The 21,310-nt window shown below is 36.7% G+C and overlaps 1 protein-coding gene across 2 annotated transcripts in view; it reads left to right on the forward strand.

The window, feature by feature from the left end:
- Positions 1-21,310, forward strand: part of LOC125277464 (exportin-5-like) — a 44,928-nt gene that overhangs the window by 17,381 nt on the left and 6,237 nt on the right. For both annotated transcript variants that reach the window (XM_048205853.1, XM_048205852.1), the window contains 22 exons: positions 455-640; positions 1,427-1,503; positions 1,764-1,793; positions 1,894-1,987; positions 2,079-2,162; positions 2,249-2,374; positions 2,464-2,554; positions 3,247-3,375; positions 6,206-6,279; positions 6,365-6,520; positions 6,892-6,933; positions 7,016-7,105; positions 7,250-7,449; positions 7,556-7,655; positions 12,134-12,315; positions 12,470-12,570; positions 13,638-13,734; positions 13,861-13,997; positions 14,417-14,514; positions 16,205-16,251; positions 18,351-18,454; positions 18,543-18,602. In XM_048205853.1, coding sequence (XP_048061810.1) covers positions 455-640; positions 1,427-1,503; positions 1,764-1,793; positions 1,894-1,987; positions 2,079-2,162; positions 2,249-2,374; positions 2,464-2,554; positions 3,247-3,375; positions 6,206-6,279; positions 6,365-6,520; positions 6,892-6,933; positions 7,016-7,105; positions 7,250-7,449; positions 7,556-7,655; positions 12,134-12,315; positions 12,470-12,570; positions 13,638-13,734; positions 13,861-13,997; positions 14,417-14,514; positions 16,205-16,251; positions 18,351-18,454; positions 18,543-18,602 — 2,305 coding nt within the window. The remainder of the gene's footprint in view (positions 1-454; positions 641-1,426; positions 1,504-1,763; positions 1,794-1,893; positions 1,988-2,078; positions 2,163-2,248; positions 2,375-2,463; positions 2,555-3,246; positions 3,376-6,205; positions 6,280-6,364; positions 6,521-6,891; positions 6,934-7,015; positions 7,106-7,249; positions 7,450-7,555; positions 7,656-12,133; positions 12,316-12,469; positions 12,571-13,637; positions 13,735-13,860; positions 13,998-14,416; positions 14,515-16,204; positions 16,252-18,350; positions 18,455-18,542; positions 18,603-21,310) is intronic.

Raw genomic sequence — 21,310 nt, forward strand, 5'->3', positions numbered from 1 at the left:
AAATGATTGACATGTTCTCAAATTCTTGGGTTACAAGAATAATGTATTTTACCAATGGATTTAGTGAAAAGTGGACGAACTTGGCTTTTGTCTGATTTTGCCATATTATGTGTCAAGCGTTTTGAATTGTTTATGCATTTATCATATATCCACCAAATGTAGCTCTGATGAACTTTACACCATAATTGCTAGAAGTTATTAAAAGCTTTTCCATATATCAAAAGATTCTTGGATAATGTATAAACACATTTGATGGAAAGATGCCAAAAAGGATCTGATGCTGTCATGCTTGGCCCCATAATTGCTTTTTGAGTAATTGTATTTAAGCTCTTTCTAGTTTTTAATTTTTAATGTTTTCTTCGAATTTCTTAATATAATCTATATGTTCTGCGTTCCTCATGTAGTAGTGTATTTGTTAGATAAAATTAGCTGTGATTTTTGTCTTTTATCCCAGACAAAAGCTCACTGGCGAGTTGGTGTGACCACTCTCAACACTCTGGCTGGCTACATCGATTGGGTTGCTCTGAGCCACATCACCAATGAAAACTGCCGTCTTTTGGAGATCTTGTGCCTGTTACTGAGTGAACCTGAGCTTCAGTTGGAGGCTGCGGAGTGCCTGCTAATTGCCATTAGTAGGAAAGTTAGTGACTGCTGCCATTTACATTATACACCTCTCTCTTTTCAGCTGCTTTTCTGAAATAAAATTGTCCACATTTATTCATTTACTTATTTATGCTGCAACTCATTGCTGTCATTGGAGTCTAGTACACTAATGCTTTTCACTTGCATACATGACATTGGAAAGTGTGAAATGTAATAATAATAAGCCCATATACCAAATAAGTCCACTTGCCTCCTTTATTTCTTGCTTTTGTCACCACTGGTGTTTTGACGTCGGCTTGGTGTGTCCCAGGCTTTAGACATATATGATGTTGACAGTTACACTCATTTACATTTTAAGAGAGAGAACATTATAGGGGCTTTTGCACCAAATAGTTCTAGGAACTAACCACTAGGATGCAACCATGTACCTGGTTGCATTCGAACTGGGAATAGGAACTTTGCAAAAGCCCCTTATGCAAAAGAAGACTTGTTAGTGGCTCCTAATGCAAACCTGATAAATGGCACACCTTTTTTTGTATCGGTTGTATGTATTTGTTGCTCCTTATTCATTTCAATTAGAGTTCCTGAAGTTATTTAGATATAAAAAATACCTATGCTAATAAGTTATTTCACAATTAAATATCATATCTAAACTTTAGTTATGTGAGGCAAAAAAGTTAGAATTAACCTTAACTGAAAAAATCGAAGGTTTAAAGGATGATTTAAATAGGCTGTAAAAGGCATATGTAGCCTGATGTTTTAGTGTCAAGAGTTTATGTTTGAGTGATCTGTTTTTGATTGAGCAAATTATTTCCTTCCACAGGGAAAGTTAGAGGAGAGGAAGCCATTTATGGTACTCTTTGATGAAGTCGCCATGAACTACATTCTGTCTGCTGCACAGTAAGTAAATGTCTTAGCTTATTCTAAATCCTGCAGAGTTTAGCCTGATCAAACTCACCTACCTGTAATTTTCTAGTATCTCTGATGATCTTGATTAGCTTGTTCAGGTGTGTTTGATTAGGGTTGGACCTAAACTCTGTAGGACAGTGGTCCTCCAGGAACAAATTTGCTTTAGATTTTGCTTTAAAAGATCTGCTTTAAATGACTTGGATACTGTTCGAATGACTGCAAACTGCTGTTTGGATTTTATTTTATTGTAGGTCAGCAGATGGCGCAGCTCTCTGTAAACAGTGAGTTTTCACTTTTTGTTTTGAAACCAACTCAATTTTAGTTTATAGCAACTGAGTTCACTTCTGTTAGTTAACCAAAACTGTCCATCATCCAACTCAGATCATCAGGTGCCGTTGTGGAAAGAAGATACACTTTTTTGAAGAGGCTGTGTCAGGTTCTCTGTGCCCTGGGTAGCCAAATCTGCTCTCTAGTGGTGAGATGACCGCATGAGCATCACTGTTGTGTACCATTTATCCTTTTTTCCTTTTATGAGAAATGCAGATGATTTTGATGTTTCTCTTTAGGGTTCAGATGTTGAAGTACAAGTTCCTGTTAACCTGAATAAATACATGGAAGCTCTTCTTGCCTTCACTACTCATCCCAGCCAGGTTGAACTGCGTTATTGGTCAGCCTTTAAGAATTGTTACTAAATCTTGCATTCCGTAATCATGTATTTATATGTTGTTCAAAACAGTTTCTGAGGTCGTCCACGCAGATGACCTGGGGAAACCTATTCCGACATGAAATTTTATCAAAGGATCCTGTAATTGGCCAAATGGCCATAAAATATTTAAGAGTGGCAAAGATCAATCTTGTGAAAGTAAGTGCTGTGTATCCCAGACACAGAGCAGTTTTGACTAATTGCTATCATACTCAATCATACTTAATTGCTCTGTTTGCCTTTTATAGACTGGATTTCCCTCCAAGAATGATTGTCCAGGTTGTGAATTCTCCAGAGTGGACTTTGATAGTGATGAAGATTTCAACTGCCTCTTTAATTGTGAGTTGTTATTGATTAGTAACTAGTTTGTTAAACTTACTGTTATTGCATCAGTTTTAAGCTGATTAACATTAAGTTCTTATTATTTGATGACAACACAACACAGAAACCCTTTTACTGACAACATTGCTTATTTTAATTTTTATGTTTTAACAATGCATTCAGTTTTATTCTTGTACTGAACAGAAACCAATAATTTGCAATCCTGCAATTATCTGATCATTTTCCCAGTCCTTGACAATCAAATGCACATGATAATAGCAACCCAGCAGATCATATCTGTGATCTAAAACTTGCAGAATCAAGCCAACTCGCCTTTATTTTTGTAGTGCTTCATACAATACAGATTGTTTCAAAGCAGATTAACAGCGATCAAGAGGAAAATAATGATTCAGTGATGCAAACATGGCTCAATTTGGCTGTAAGGCAGCTCTAAAAAGAAAAAAAAGTATCATTGTTCAGCTGAAGTCAGTTGATTCAGGTCCGTTTGCACTAACCATTAGAAAGAGACTGCACAAATCTGGAGGTCAGCAAGAAAGCTGTGCTCTAAAAAATATTACAGCAAGTTTAAAGTTTAAAATCTTAAATTAAAATCAAACACAAAAAACTTCCCCACCAACCAGTGCATGCCCCTTGTGATGTATAAAGTGTGCAACGGTTGGGTTAACCCCTTAAAAATATTTGTTAAACAGCTTTCAGGGCTCAGCAGGGGGAAACGGTTCGTCTGGCTTGTAAAATTGTCCCATTTGAGGCCTTTCAAATTGCAAAGGAGTGGGCACAGCATCAGATCAACACACCTATAGATGCTGGGAATGCAACACGTGAGTATTGTTACTATACTTTTATATGGTAGGCAATCTTTCATCTGCTAACATTTTGTGCTGTTTTTGTAAATGTGCTGCTGCTTTCTGTTTTTTTTTTTTTTTTTTTTTTTGCCACAAAAATTAGACACGTTTTTCAGACACACAGCTATAATTCTTAAAGGTTCCAAACGTTAGGGCTGGACGATTAATCGAAAAGTAATCAAAACAGAAATTCAGAACCTCTAACCGACGTAATTTTCCCATGTCGGTTATTTTGTTTTTTTTAATCCTGTTAATACTTCCCACTTAAAAACATACTTTTTGTGTAGCCATGTGACTCCGCCCGTCCAGTCAACACACAGAGACGGCGCGCGAGCGGTGAGCCTTGCGTCTTTACTAAACTTTGTCGTATGTGTTTTAAGGTTTGCCAGTTTAGACATTCAAACGATTTAGACGATCGGATGTGTTGTATTATATCGAGCTTCTGAGCTCGCGCAGCTGCATTGTGGCACGAACACTCATAAAAACAGTAACGTTAGCTGCACAAAACATGGAGATCGCAAGCACTGAGAAGCAGAAACTAGTTGTCAGCGCTGTCCTGTGATTTATCTCTAAAGTAGCTTAGAAACTCAAAAGTTATTATAGCATATATTTTTCTACTTTTGAAGGAACTATTTACAACCCACAAGCTTGACTAATTCACACACGCAATCGCTCTCATTACGTACTGGTACTGTGCTAATTTATCTTTATCTGATTTACCACGAGCAGACATCTGTAAGAAATGTTACGAGCCATAGATAAAATAACTGCTGAAAGTGAGCTGTTATGTCAGATCACTCTTTCAAAAGGAAAAAATATTCCACCATTAATAGTTAAGAAAATTTACAGTACAGACCTTGTAAGTAAACTATGAGGGCAAAAAACAAACAAACAAACAAACAAACTAATCATTCATTAATCGTAATCGACCTAAAATGTTCAATTAATCGAGGTTTTGTTTTTAGGTCATAATCATCCAGCCCTACTAAACGTCATTTAAAATTTGGTTTTTGAGACTATCACACAACTTGACAATATTGAGCAAATTGTCAAAGAGTGCAACACGAATATGTAAGCTTCTGCTTTATCAGAGTAATCAGTCTTATGTTATCCAGTAAACTATGCAAATTGTAACTCTTTAAACAATTTCATTGTGGTCACATTTATAAATTGGGAATTATGCTATGTACATTCACTGCTCAGCCACAACATTAAAACCACTGACAGGTGAAGTGAATAACATTGATTGTATCGTTACATTGGCACCTGCCAAGGGGTAGGATATAGTAGACGGCAAGTAAACAGTCAGTTCTTGTATTTCATGTGCTGAAAGCAGAAAAAATGGTCAAGCAAAAAGATTTGAGTTACTATGATATGGGCAAAATAGTGATGGCTAGACGACTGGGTCAGAGCATCTCCAAAACAGCAAGTCTTGTGGGGTTTTCCCCAGTATGCATTGGTTGGTACCTACCAAATTGGCCAAATCTGACCAAATCTTGCACCCAAATTGGAAATCTTGGGTCCTGGCATTCATGTGGATGTTAGTTCCATGTACCACCTACCTAAAGGTTGTTGCAGACCACGTACATCTCTTCATGGCAATGGTGTTCCCTGGTGGCTATGTCCTCTTTCAGCAGGATAATACACCCTGCCACACTGCATATATTGGTTCAGAAATGGTTTGAAGAACATGACAATGAGTTCAAGGCGTTGCCTTGACCTACAAATTCTCCAGATCTCAATCTGATTGAGCATCTATGGGATGTGCTAGCCATACAAATCCGATCCATGGAGACCCCACTTCACAACTTGCAGGACTTAAAGCATCTGCTCCTAATATCTTGGTGCCAGATACCACAGGATACACTCACAGAGTCCATGGCTGCATGATGGAGACCTACATGATATTAGGCAGTCCAGGATTTCAAGATTCTGCGATTGGTGAATTTATCGTGAAATCAAGCAAACTTTGCAAACAATGCAATATTTGGAGGAGCTTGCTTTTTTTTTTTTTTCTCAATTGCCCCAGATTTTCTGCATATTTTGGGCTTGGACACATCCCGTGACACGTCCCATCGCAATGCGCATTCAGTCAAAGATTGGCTGTTTCTCAGTTCCAAAAATGGAAAGAACAGCCTTACATTCTTGTGAAGACCGATCTAGAAGGGCTACATTGGACAAACAAAACAAAAGCGGAACAAATCCGCACTGTTCATTTGAGCTGCACAGCTGGGACTGTTTCTCTGCTCAGGCCAATAATAAACAGCGCAATGGGAGCTCAGAGCAGCGGGCCAATCTCAGTTACGTGAAACTGTAACTACAAAGTGCTGGGAGATCCAGTGAAGAAAGCGCTTGAATTTGCTTAACTTAATGGCACCTGTGCTACTGCCCTCAAATATAGTCTGGAGCCCTGCAATGGTTCTCAAGGTCTGAAAAGGAATAACAATGTTAGAAGAATGTTGTCTGTGGTATATTTTCACTGCAAAACAACAAGAAATGCCGCAAATACTGCCTCAAATTTTGAGAAAAGCCGCCACAAATTCAGTCATTTTAGGCTGCAAAAATCAGAAAAAATGTCTCATGAAATCATGGAGGGACTGGTTAGGCAGGTGGTTTTAATGTTTTGGCTAATCAGCGTTACCATCAGTCGATCATTGTCTGTGATAACCAACATTGTTGCAAATTTTGTTGCTGGTACTTGTGTTTTACTTTTAAACGTTCATTTAACATGACTTCATTTGTATCATACTGTTATCTGTTGAAGCGAAGACAGAAAAGTGTCTCTGTTCTGCTTTTTCCCTTTCAGCGGTTCAGTGGGATGCCATGACTTTCTTCACAGAAAGTGTATTTGGACAGCTCTTCAAAATCCTCGAAAAAGAGGCAAGACCAACCAATTTCTGTCATGGTGCAGCAGTGAGGGATTTAAAGAGGATCTTTTCATTGAGGCTTTTTTTCACTCCTATAGAAACTTCCCATAGATGAGGGCATGGAGCTGCTGCAGATGGTTGTAAACTATGAAACAAGAGATCCTCTCATTCTGTCCTGTGTTCTTACCATCATATCCACTCTCTTTCCCTTCGTCAAACACCAACCTCACTTCCTGCCTCAAGTACTCTATAAGGTGAGGGATATAATCTGCTGTTTCAAAGTTGCTCTGCGAAATTTTGCATTCCGATTGGAATCTGCGCGATCTGTGAAATCAAGTTGGTCACACAAATTCGCTACTCTATTGACAATGGGCTTTTTTGGCCAGGTTTGCTAATGTGACATCTGGGGGTATAACGATACATTGTTATATCGAGATGTGACGATATGTATTGATGTAAACGATATGATTCGAGATATAGAGTTAGTTACATAATGTCTTATTGTTTTTTTTTTATTATTATTATTATTTATAGCCTGTTTGTTTTACTTAGTGCATTATAAATATGTTAAAGACCTACCAACATCAGATGTTTTTTTTTGTTTTTGTTTTTTTTCCTTTCTAAGATATTTCCTGCCATCACGTTTGAATTGGTTGAAGAACGCAAGGTAAGGTGCCCATACTTGTAATCATATCTGCATATCATTCTCTAATCAAACACTCTTGTTGACGTTCAGTGGATGTGTTCAGGCACCTCGAACGCGAGCTGTTAAGAACGTCAGAAGACATGCCTGTTCCTCCATCATTAGGATGTGTCGCGATTATTCAGACTTTATTCTGGTATGTTAAAGCATGCAGGTACAAAAAATAGTCCTCCACAATGCAAAAGTTTGATAAAGGATTTGATGTCAGCCATGATGATATATTAGCATTCTCTTTTGATATAAGCCCTAATGATAATAGATTCTTTTTCATGCATTGTAGCCGTGCTTCGACATGATGTATGCGCATGTGAAGAGCTTGTTCTCCAATGAGATGCTGCTGACACAAATGGAGAAATGTGCTCTTATAGAAGCCCTGATACTGATCAGCAATCAGTTTAAAGATTATAACAAGCAGAAAGCCTTCCTGGAGGAACTCATGGCACCTGTTACTACACAGTGGCTGTCAGAGGAGATGAGGAGGTATGAATAGATGTAGTTGCCCAGACTGGCCTTTTCTGAGTTTATTAAACCGATGTTAAAATGAATGAATGATGTGTGATCCTTCTTTTATTTCTGTGTTGTGTAGCGTGTTATGGGATCCTGCTACCTTCTTGGCATATGTTGGTGCTGATCAGGTGATCAGTGACCCTGACACAGAGGACCAGATGGGTATCAACAGGTCACGGGTAAGTGTGCCCTAGGGCTGCACGATACATTGAAATAAAATAGTTATCATTATATGGCTTAGTGTGATTATCAGATGATGCTCAGGCTTCGATTTAATTAAGTAAATCATGCAACGTCAACTGGCGGCCCGCGGGCCAAATCCGGCCCGCCAGAGATTTCCATCCGGCCCCCAGAATAATACTGAATTCAGGAATAGCCTTGTAAGAGGAAAAAGTTTAGGGCTGGTCCGAATACCATTTTTTGATGAACATCGACTATTTGAAGCTTCGGAGAGAGGGGCTGAACATATTTTTCTCTCTAATAAAGGCAGGAATCTGTGTCTGTATATCCGTTTGCATTTTTATTATTTCGAGAACCGTTCATCCAATCGACTTCACAGGGGAGTGCAGTGTCGCATTTGGTGCAATATAGATGGACACGCGAGACGCGACACATTCAGAATTAATAAACTTTTAGTAAACTACAGTTAGAGCAGCGCGAGCGGGAAGCGGCGCACCTCACGTGGGCAGGGCTTATGCTCCGAGAACGGACACTGCACTAGTGATATAAAACGCACACACACAGGTCTGTTAAATTAAGCAATACTTTTAAGGTAGTCTAATAATTTTCTGACTAACAAATTGACACAGAAATTTAAACAAAGAAAAACGAAATTAAGTTAAATTAAAAACTAGATTAATTTAGATTGATAATAACGGGTAAAAATGCTAATACATTTTGTCTATTGTTCTATTTTCCACAATGTCAAAGCAACAAAACACAAGCTCAGACATGCACAAACTCCGCTGTTCTGCGCTCTAGCCAGAGAACACTCCCGTTGCTGGAACACGCGTCGGTTCTATTTCTAGCATGCACGCGTTTTCTGCGTGGCTCGAGCGCGCCTGAGACGCGTGTCTCAGTGTGCAAACTCCAACCTGTTAAATATGGGAGCCGAAATAAAAACGGACACGCCACGCAGCTGAGTCGCTCACGCAGCCAGTGTGTCGCCGGCCTTATTCAAGGGGGAATGAGAACCGTTTTTTATTTTTAATCTAACGAAACAAAAAGCCTTCTGAAAAGTAGCTTGTGCCATAGCCTGCCTTCAGTCAAGAATGACGATAAACGCGTTCTCTCATTGAACATCTTTTATTGTTTCACGTGCTCATTTTTTCACAAATGTCAAAATTTTCCTTGCCTGGGATTTGCGCACAATTGCGTGACAGTGATGGACAGCTTGAAAGCCTCACAAATATGAAGCCTAAAATATCGCTATCGCCCCCTGGTGGCTTGCTGCAGTACAGGTAATATGTAAAAAATAACATACATTTGGAATTAGAATTAGTATATCAAATAATAACATACAGTATTAGGATACAATTCGAATTTTATTTTATATTACAAGTATCTGGCCCTTACAGTGTCTGCAGTGAAAAATTCTGGCCCTTGGACAAATATAGTTGATGACCCCTGAAGTAAATACACTATATTGCCAAAAGTATTGGGACACCCCTCCAAATAATTGAATTCAGGTGGTCCAATCACTTCCATGGCCACAGGTGTATAAAATCAAGCACCTAGGCATGCAGACTGCTTCTACAAACATTTGTGAGAGAATGGGTCGCTCTCAGGAGCTCAGTGAATTCAAACGTGGTACCGTGATAGGTTGCCAGCTGTGCAATAAGTCCATTTGTGAAATTTCCTCACTACTAAATATTCCACAGTCAACTGTTAGTCGTATCATAACAAAGTGGAAGCAATTGGGAACAACAGCAACTCAGCCACATAAAATCAGAGTGGGGTCAGCGCATGCTGAGGAGCACAGTGCGCAGAAGTCGCCAACTTTCTGCAGAGTCAGTAGCTACAGACCTCCAAACTTCATGTATCCTTCAGATTAGCTCAAGAACAGTGTGTAGAGAGCTTCATGGAATGGGTTTCCATGGCCGAGCAGCTGCATCCAAGCCTTACATCACCAAGTGCAATGCAAAGCATTGGATGCAGTGGTGTAAAGCACGCCGCCACTGGACTCTAGAGCAGTGGAAACGTGTTCTCTGGAGTGACGAATCATGCTTCTCTGTCTGGCAATCCGATGGACGAGTCTGGGTTTGGCGTTTGCCAGAAGAACGGTACTTGCCTGACTGCATTGTGCCATGGGTAAAGTTTGGTGGAGGGGGATTATGGTGTGGGGTTGTTTTTCAGGGGTTGGGCTTGAACCCTTAGCTCCAGTAAAAGGAACTCTTAATGCTTCAGCATACCAAGACAGTTTGGGGATGACCCCTTCCTGTTCCAACATGACTGTGCACCAGTGCACAAAGCATGGTCCATAAAGACATGGATGAGCGGGTTTGGTGTAGAGGGACTTGACTGGCCTGCACAGAGTCCTGAACTCAACCCGACAGAACACCTTTGGGATGAAATAGAGCGGTGACTGTGAGCCAGACCTTTTCGGTAACAATCACTGCCTGACCTCACAAATGCGCTTCTAGAAGAATGGTCAAAAATTCCCATAAACACACTCCTAAACCTTGTGGAAAGCCTTCCCAGAAGAGTTGAAGCTGTTATAGCTGCAAAAGTTGGGTCAACTCCATATTAAACCCTATGGATTAAGAATGGGATGTCATTAAAGTTAATGTGCATGTAAAGGCAGGCGTCCCAAAACTTTTGGCAATATAGTGTATATGTGATACTGGAGTGAAGTGCATCATTTACACGTGTAGTTCATGATACACTATATTTTAGTGTCTCAGAGCTGCTTGGTTTATTTACTGTGAATGAGACACTGTGAGCTGCACGTGTGTTAATGAATATACAGTGCCATTACCTTGAAACCAGCAAAACCAGAAATCAAGACATAAATATTAGTATTGTAATTTTACAGTAAATATGATTAATTTGTATTACTTTTTTATATTTTATAGTACAAATGTATTACAATATATTTCTTTTTTCTTTTCTTTTTTTTTTTTTTTTTTTAAATAATCACAATAGAATCATAATAATGAATATATCTGCAAGCAGTACAAAAGAATGGGCACAAAGGCGGCACGATGAGTCATGCAAGCATGGCTGGGAGCTTCAGAGCAACGAGTGATTTAAAGACATTTTTAAATTATTTTAGTCAAAATGGCTAAAAAATCACAAATACAATCACTTGTAATATGAACAAATTGCTTATCACTTTTGACCAATAGGTGATGCTGTTACCAAATGAATGTAGCAGGGTCAGTGTGAGGTAACCATGACACATAAAAAGTTTGAGGTCAATACAGCATCAGAATCAGCTTTGCACCATGCCATCAAATTTGTTGATGCATTATTCAAGAATGGTTTGGTCAATCAAAAAGCTTTTGATATCTTTTTGCCAGCATGGTCTGAATGTGATCTGAGCCGATTTTGGACCAAGGGTCTAGGAGCAGTTTGAAAAAGTAGGTTTTCAAAGAAATTCAAAATGGCTGAGTGCAAGTTCTACCGCATTTGGCATAATTGATGATATTGTTCTTGGTATGACTCAAGGAATCATTACAATATGCAAAATTAATCAAAAGTTCTTAGCTTTTTTTTTTTTTCATTATAAATTTTGAACAGAAGGTACATTTTTGAGGTCATGGTCCTTATGACACATACTGATTCTTTTAATGATACATTAATCCGTTTGTAAAATTCAGCATTTTATGACAAAATTTAAAATGGCTTATATAAGTAAATTTTGTATCATTCGACTCTTTATGCTGCACTGAATCAAAAGAGACCCATTTTAAGATTTTTGGGCTAACACAGGGGTTAAGCAAAAACAGCCATTTTTCATATCTCCTGACCAGTAGGTGGCGCTGTGCCAAAATGCTGCATGATGTAAGCCAATTTTGGTGAAAATCTTTGAGAGTAAAAAAAAAAAATTAATATTTAAAAAAAAAAAAAAAATCCTTTTTCCAGACTCGTTTAACGCCAAAAGGATTTCACACTCAAAAAAATCTTCGGAGTAAAAGTAACTTTTTAGCTTTTTTTTTTTTTTTTTTTTTTTTTTTTTTCCTATTCAAGTAATTTGGTGAAGCTTCCTGTTTTATTTTATTTTTTTTTTCATATTGCAATATTGCAGACAAACAAAATAACCAAATATCATGCACCCCTAATGTGGCCACTTCTCAAATGAATGCATGCATGCAGTCTAATGTGTTCACATAGCTGTTGCATTTGTTGCAGATCTTCTCAATAGTATATGACCGTTTTCTAGACTGGTTCTTTTGTCTCTATGCGTCTAATACAGTGTTTTCCAACCCTGTTCCTGGTGAAACATTACCAGTACACATTTTGGATGTCTCCCTTATATTCTAACGAGCTGATGAGTTGAATCAGATGTGTTTCATTAGGAAGAGTTTGAAAATATGTAGTGTTGGTGTGCCTCCAGTAACAGGGTTGGAAACATTGGTCTAAAAGAAGTGAATATGGCTTTGGTTGGTTTTTAACTCCCTCACAGTGGCTTTGATTGGTTTGTGTCTTATGGCAGATTAGTTTTTGCGTGTACACCATACTTGGGGTTGTGAAGCGTGCTCGTTGGCCCGCTGATCCTGAGGAGGCAAAAGCAGGCGGATTTGTGGTCAGCACTAACTCTGATGGGACCCCCGTCTACAGAAACCCTTGTGCAGAGCCCCTGCAGGCCCTGCTGCCCAACCTTTTGGCCCTCATCAGGTACATTTGGTCATTTCATTGGTACATTTGGAAATTTTGCTTCCAATTAAGACATTAGATATGTGAAAATAATCATGGTTAGCTTGTGTATATGTGCTGTTTTTCTGCTATTGTAACAGTGTTTGAAGTAGTGTCATGTTCTTCATCCTTCCAGGACCCACAACAGCTTGTTCTTGCCAGAGAACGTCAACCGGCTTAGCAAGACCTTTGCCAGAGTTTATGATATTATGGATATGGAGAAGAATTCTGTTTTAGGTAGGTTTCTGATTTGTCCTGCCCTGATACAAACACCATAATTTAAGTTTTGCTGTTACTGGTTAATTCCAGTCACATATATATATATATTGCGATTTATACAGTGTAGGTTGTCAAAGCAGCTTCCCAGTAATAAACAGGAAAATAACAGTTACTGTTGCAGATTTCATCAATTATGAAATGCGTTTAATTCAGCTGTAAAGCAGCTCTACAAAAGACAATACTATTCAAACTTAGGGTTCTATTCAAATTTAGGGTTCGGTATCATTTGAATTTTAACGATTCTGATTCTGCTTATCGATTCCTAATTTAGATTTTGATATCATGTCTTATTGCAAAACATCATTGTAGCTGAATAACATGAACAAATGTCAACAGGCCAAAGAACACTTACACAAGGAACTTTTGTCTATAGTTTAAAAATACCATAGCAAAAACAACCAGCCTAACTAATATAAATTTCAAGCATTATTAAAGACAAGAAAACACTCAGTAATTAAAACGGAACAAATAAACAATATTGCAATCGTACAAATAAAATACAACAGAAGAAAGATACGATTGAAATAAAGTGTTTTAATATTTTCAGGTATTCAGGTACAGAAACTAATCAAATGTAAAATAACACTGCTTTTTTTAAAATAAAATATACATTACAAATATAGCTAAAGTTATTCAGTCAAGAACATCGAGTGAATTTTCGTTGTCTTTTGTTGTTTGATTAGTGGTATTATAGAGACGGCAGCAGAAATATTAGGCTGCTGTCACTTTAAGAGATGCACGGATCCGATATAGTGTTACACATGAGATTTGTCATCGGTTTACTTTCACTTAAGATATAACCGACTGTGTTTACGAGGATAGTTTGACATATTTTTGTGTGAATTTGTCCGTTCATGTGCAAAAAGTTGAGGAAGAGAACTCCGTTCAGTATCGCGCACTATACAGTATGAGAGGCGGCTTTCTGTGCACACGTTTTGGATGAATTGATATTACCGAATATTAATTGTCTTTTAAACACCAAACCTTGGTTATCTTAAAGAAATGACTCCTGTTGTTTCCTACAGGAATTCCTCAACCAGTTTTAGATTCCTACGACTCTCCAGTGTACAAAAACATTGTTGAACGAATGCAAGGCTTCTTCTCTTCACTCTACGAAAACTGGTTGGAACAATCAAGTTTAATGATTGATTTTTTCTTTTTTGTTTGTTTAATAGAATAAACTCTACTCCAATCTCACTTTCCCAATACTTTTTACCCTTTTCTCTTTTTCTCATTTTCTTTTTAAAGTTACCAAGTGCTTGGGAATACTGGTCCCTGCTTGCACCAAGACTTTTATGCAATAGAAGGCTTGGCAGAGCAGATCGTTGGTTCTTCCTTCATCCATCTAGACAGTGTTCCAGACCACAGGCTCCGTCCCCTAGTCCATATCCTTTGTATCATATATGTTTTTTTTGCTATTAGTTAAATATACTTATACTCAAAAGTAGAGCTGCACAATTGATCCCTAAACGATCGCAATCTCGATTTAAATAACCACACAATCTTATTCCTAAATATCCATGATTCGGCTCTATGACGGGTCTGACCCAGAGAGAGCAGTTGTCATGAATAGGTATAAAACAGCTTCACAAACAGTCTTTTCAACCACACAGTATCATTATTTCTGTGTGGTATTATTATTTAGGCGCTCTTGTTATAAAGTGTTACCCATCTGTCATTTTCAGACTTTGTAAGTGACATCAAAAATGTAATTAGATTTGGATTCCTGTGATCATTGACTCATGAATGAAGTGCTGAATGAAGGGTACAGTGTGTTTTTGTTGTTTTCCTTAACGTCTTTCACGTCTGTTCATGAAGCAGCTGGTCATGTCCTGTCCTCATGAGTATTATGACAGCCTTCTCTGTCCTTTGCTGGGTCCATTATTTGCCTATCTACAGCAGGTAAACTTCACATCACACCCAATATCTGGGGGGAAGACCTAAAATGGTTAGGGCAAATACTTGATAATTACTGCAATTCTGAGAAAAATTTATAATAAAAATTAATAATAACTAAGTTCAAATATGATTTTCCAAATATAACCATCACATTGTGAAGGTATTTAAAGCTATGTGCTACATGGCTATAGGGCAACTATTGCTATTGTATGAATGATTGGTAAATTTTTAATAGTAAAAATGATTTTATAAATCTATGTAACATCTTATGATTATGAAGGTATTTTAAAGCACAATTTAAAATCCCTTCTCATTATTATGAAGGTCATTTTTAAGCACATTAATTTTTTCTTTAAATATACACACACCAATTCAGAACATATGTTAATAAAAAACTTAATGAGGACTATGAACTTATAAAAATATAGTAAGCAAAATGGTAGACTGCACAGTAACTATATTTGCATTGGTATAAAAACATTTTTCATTCGAAACGTAAAAAAAAATAAAAATTGTTATATTAACTGTGACTGTCTATATTGTTATTTCTTGTTTTATGTTGCATTTCTCATTGTCTAAAAACACTTGAAACAAAGTAAAATTGTTAGAACAGCTTCTGATAACTACTGTATTACAGTAATAATGACTGAGAATAAATTGCTAATAGTTAAACATGATTTTATAGCCATCTCATAATTATAAAATAACTGTAATTTGTAATTGTAAGTGAATGTAATTTAAAGCCCATTTTAAAAATTTGGAAAGACATTTAGTTCAAATGTTTACTTGCATAACTGTGATTGCAGACTGTATAAGAAATATGCATGAAAAAAAAAAGAGATACTGCATGACTTGAGTCGTTGTAATTGAGTTAACTTTTAATGGAGTAATATTAAATCGGTGTTCTCACTTAAGTAATATTTATGAACACATTATCTTGTGAATACCTGCAGAAAGCACAATAAAGAGAGCTTTTACAGAGCACATAAAATAATCAAAGAAATTTATTTTTACTAACTATTTGTGCAAATATGTTTTCTTATTTCAATACTTTTTTTTTTTTTTTTTTTTTTTTTTTTTTTTTTCTGTTGTAACCGCAGTTTAAAGCATTTATTCCAGCACCGAGATACAAATGTCACTTCAGATGCAGATTAAAGATGTTTTGTTGATACTGATTTCATTTTGATTGGTAACAGAGTGTCTTAGTATTCTAATTCAATTTATTGATTTAAAGTGAATTTCAAATAAAAGATCATGTGTACTTGTAATGAGGTTAAGAACATTGGTAACATGAAGGTAAAGATGCTCCTGAAATTTAATGGAGCATAATCGTCCCTTAATGGAAAAGTTCATTTCCATTAATGTGGTGCTGCTGTGAAACTAACCATCGCTAGAAACAAATATGCACATTTTTTGGGAATCAGGTTTACATGACAGGCTTAAACCAGCCAAGGTGTTAATATCAACAAAATCCTATAAAATATATTGAGATGTATAGCGATATCATTCTGTTTTCAATATTGCACACTCCTACTATGAAGTTTGAAGGTTACACAGACTGTTTCACTTCACTGTTGTTTTACGTCTTTCAGTAATTTTTGGTGACTTGAAACAACCAATATTGCTTGCAGCACAGGATATTGTTTTCCTAATGCCATCTCTTATTATTTTTTTTATTTTTTTTTTAAAATAGAGACTGAGCTTTCGGTGGCAGGTCATCAACCAAAGGACCAGTCTATGGTAAGATATTTGAGTTTTGGATAATACTATAAATATTTGTGAACAGTTCTGACAATTTTAACACTGCTTTCTTCTCACACTTCTTTGTGTGATACCCCTGCCTCGGGTGTATGTGTGTGTTTTGAGATTAAAAGAGAGACTGACATGAATTTTCTGTTCTCTGGAAGACCTGACTGAAGCCCCATTCACACAGCCAGTGACTTTGCTTGTCACTTGTCTCAGTACTTCGTCACTTGTGGCGGTTCCTAGTTGCTGTCACTTTAATGTTATTGGTAGACTGCATGTCTAGACATATCTTTTAATAAATGCAATCACAGATGATGTGAAATATGATATTCCAATTTGACGTGGAATGAGTTTTCTTGTAAATAAAGAAGAAATATTCAGCTTTTTAGCATATGAATGATCTGTCAAAATACCATTCAAACTCACTAATAGGGACAAAGGTTCCGAAACATCATTCAGATTTCATTAATAATATAATTCATAAATTCATTAATAATATAATTCATTAATTCATAAATAATAATTTCATTTTGCAGAGGTAACTGTTTTAATATCAACTGCATCAGCGCTGCTCCTTGCAAACTCGGTTTTCTCGGTTATCTGTTTCACACGGCTGTATGTCACAGTACAGAAGATCTGTCACTACTACTGTTTCATTTTGACTCAAGCCAACATAATAGTAATGTTTAAATACAAGATCAGTATGTTCGCTTTCTTAAGCCAGCATAATATGTTTAAATACAGCATTAGAATGTTGGTTATCTCAAGTCAGCTTCGGTTACAGAAGTACAATCCAAAATTCACTGCATTTAGATCTCCAAAGATTAAGCATGTCATGAACACGTCAAAGCGAACAGGGCATTGTTATGCAACATGCTACAGTGGACGCTTCAATACCATACAGCAGCATCATGCACCCATTCAGTATGTTAGCTTTATTAAGCCAACATAATATGTTTAAATAAAGCTATTATTATATTGGCGTGAGATTGCCAACATAATGATGTTGTAAGTAGGGCTGTTGATTTAGTTATGGGAAAAAATCACACGTTAAAGTTAATGCATTTAATGCACTCGACCCGCCCCAGACCTATGTACTTTGTCATAGATTTAATTCAAAGTTGACTGGTGATGAACATGAGGCAGGCCAACAACTCACTGCATGACGGAACCTATAGAATGCCGTTAAATGCCCCTAAAATTCAAGATATCAGGGCAAAAATGCCCTTGTATGAGTTTTTGTCTTATATTTATATCACGATGTAGTTAGGCAATATCACACAGGTAACAAGTGCAGTATCACGAGTGCTGTTTTTGTCCTGAATAGCACGAGTGCAAATGTGATATTGATTTTATGCAACAGTTCAATAAATAAGTTAATATATTGTATTTAGACAATAATATTCTGTCTGTTTTGCTCAATTTTGCCAATGAAATTATTACCTTTAAAGCCAGAGCAGAACTGTTGTGCATCTCCGAGCAACACACAGTGGTGTTTCCTTTCTGAATAAATCCGAGTTTTGAACGAATCAATCGGGTGAACCAATGATTCAATGGCCCATTCATAAAGAGAGTCAATTACTTCATTCCTGAATGAATCAGCTGTTTGAACGAATCGAATGAATGAATGACTTACTCATTAAGGACTTACTCATTAAGACATTTTTACCACCACCTACTGGCAGTTTTAGTTTCTTATTTAGAGTATCATTTCACTAAAAAAAAATCATATTTCCATATTAATAAAAAACCCATTAAAGGTATAGTTCGCCAAAATTCTGTCATCATTTACTCGCCCTCATGGTTGTTGTAGCCAATCAAATGTTGAATCGAATAAAAACAATTTGTTTTCTAAAGCTACTTTTTGTAATGTCTATTTGCTGCATTTCTCATTTAACACAATAATGACTTTAAGTTATCTTTTGGGGGTTAATTCGTTTATTTGCCACATTGTGTAATTAATTAGATTAAAAACTTTAATCGCTTGACAGCCCTAGTTGTAGGTTTAAATAGAATATCTGTATGTTAGCTTTCTCAAGTCAACATTATTATTAATACTGTTGTTATATTATTATTATTTTTTTTTATTTTAGTGCTCAGGAGGAGGATGAGGCCTATGAGGAGAACCATGTGACTCAGGAAATGGTGGAGGAGCAGTTGTTGCGGTTGGTCACGCGAGAGGTCATTGACCTTCTAAGTGAGTTTCCCTTATGCATGTGAAGCCTTTCAACATTGCTTCACTTTTTTTAATACAAAAGAAAAAAAACTTTGTAATTGTGTTTCAGGTGTGACTTGCATTACAAGAAAATGTCCAGAGCTATCTGCAAACAAAGAGGACGCAGATGGTGAGTTAATGATTACGTTCTCCCTGTATCTCTGTTCATTATTGAACTAAGGTAATTTAACAAAACACAAAATAGTTCATTGTCTCTTGTCTGTAGAGATTTTAGTTTGAGCTCAGTTATGAGGATAGAAAGAGAAAATCATTTAATATTTGCTTTTAAGGACACAATTACAGAATTTAATCAGCATTAGGTACAGTATTGTGGAAATGTTTTTGGTATTTTTATATATAAAAAAAAATCTATAAAGTGAGAATGCTTTTGTAAGTATGAGCATGTACGGAAACTCCCGAAACTGCGATGATTGACACCGTGGTAACCATGGCAATGCTCTGCCATCTCGCATGTTTGGTATCTGCTATTCTGACCAAAGAAATATTACAGCAACAAAAGACTTGTTATATTCAGCAATTTTAACTAAAGCACAGTTGACGGAGGCGTTATGTTTTGCTTAAAGGCTGCTTCACAGAGCGGCTCTCGCAGTGTTGCCATGTCCACTTATTATAGGCGTTTTTGGGCTTGTTTAAGCTTGGCTCATAAAGCTATCGAGTTTACGGGGTTATTAAAGTGAGCCGGTGCTGGTCATGATATTTCGGTCTTATTTTCAGCATAAAGCATTTGGATTTATTTCAGTTTATTTTGAGCTTGTTCTTCTTTGTTGTTTATCTAGCTACATCTGGCAACACGAATGAGGCTTGTACCACTTTCCCTGTGATTTCTTGCGCCGCACATAAAGAAGAAACATTTCTGATGCATGTTAAACTGCGTTATTAATAACTAGTTGTTCAGTTCGGTTCTGTACACACTGCGCAGAATTTTTGTAAATGTGGTTGTCACTACCTGTATTTCTTGGGAGTTAATTGGTTGTAGAATGCTAAAAGGTGAATTGACAACCAAATTTAGCTGTGTGTTTTTAATTAATTTGGTACTATTATGTGGTCCAGAGTGAATAACACTGCATCACATTGAATGTGGCTTTCTGCTGCTTTGAGGTCAGATTGTGAGCAATTCATTTGCAACTCTGATTAATGCACACTTGCTCATGCTTTTATGCGTGTTTGGGGTTTAACTAATGATGTCATCATCGGCTAAAATACATGCACAGCAGTGGCGTGCAGTGGTATTCTGAAATGAGGCAAAGTCATCAGTTTTTTTTGTTTGTTTTTTTTGTTTGTTTTTAATAAATCAAATGTAAATTCTTGTCTCAGTTGCACTTAATGTTGTCACATTTTCCTGGTTAAATCAACATTTTACATTACATCAAAAAAAAAAAGGAAACAAAAGAAAGAAAATACAATTCTATTTTGTGTTTTTACATTAAAGGGTTATTTCACCCAAAAAAATGCAATTTCAGTCATTAATTACTCACCCTCATGTCGTTCCAAACCCATAAGACCTTCGTTCATCTTTGGAACACAAATTAAGATATTTTTTATGAAATCAAAGAGGTTTTGTTTGTTTTTTTTTTTATCTCCCATAGAAAGCAATATAATTACCACATTCAAGGTTCAGAAAAGTAGTAAAGACATTGATAAAATGGTCCACGTGACTACAGTGGTTCAACCTTAAAGGGTTAGTTCACCCAAAAATGAAATTTCTGTCATTAATTACTCACCCTCAAGTCGTCCCAAACCCGTAAGACTTTTGTTCATCTTCAGAACACAAATTAAGATATTTTTGATGAAATCCAAGGGTTTCTGAACCACACATGGGCAGCAACGTCATTGCAAATTTTGGGGTCCAGAAAGGTATTAAAGGCATCGTTAAATAGTCCATGTGACTACAGTGGTTCAACCTTAATGTAATGAAGTGACGAGAATACTTTGTGTGCAAAAACAAAACAAAAATAACGACTTTATTCAACAATTTCTTCTCGTCCATGTCTCCTACGCTGTTTACGTTGTGTAGACAGTGCAGAGCTTCTAGGTTCTACGTCAGAACGCCAGCTCATTATTGAATGTCGTTTTGGAACGACATGAGAAAGAAATGATAGAAATTTCATTTTTTGGGTGAACTAACAATTGAATGTAATTAATGTTCTATTTATTACAATAAATTATAAATCTCATCAAGTTAGTGTTAAGTATTTTTACATTTATTCCTAAATAACTAAAGGCAGTAACAATTTAAACAATATATTTTATTTGTGAACTGATGTTCAGCTGTTCTTTTTAATAGTAAACTTATTTTCGGATCATCAGTCATCAAGCTCATCAACACTGTCAAGACACGAAGATGTAACCTTAATTTCGCCAAGCTGATTGCTCACTAAAAACAACTCCAAACGTCATCTTGTTTTCAGGCAATTTCAAGCTTGATTTTGATGTGACATGAAGCGGTGATATCTATGTCGCTGAGCTGTTTACTTACTTTTTAATTAGTCTTCCCATTAGCGCACTAAAACGAGGAGGGATTTATTACGTGAACCGATCCTATCCAGTCATAGCATGATGTAGGCATTGCCTTCTTTCTCGTGACTTTCCCCCATTCATTCTCAATTACCCCCCACTAAACCCAGCGCACGCTTTAGGGGGTCTGTTGAAACTTAATGGTATCAGGGGAGGCAAGAGAGATGCGGCGTCCCGCTGTAACTTTGCCTGCTGGTGTCACTGTTGGACAGTGTTACTTTAGAAAAATGAGTGATTTATACACTTTTTAATGTCACATTTTGTAATATTTGCATTGTTTTATTTTTGTAATATTGTCTATTT

This window comes from Megalobrama amblycephala, linkage group LG10 (genome assembly GCF_018812025.1).
Source record: "Megalobrama amblycephala isolate DHTTF-2021 linkage group LG10, ASM1881202v1, whole genome shotgun sequence".
Lineage (NCBI taxonomy): Eukaryota > Metazoa > Chordata > Actinopteri > Cypriniformes > Xenocyprididae > Megalobrama > Megalobrama amblycephala.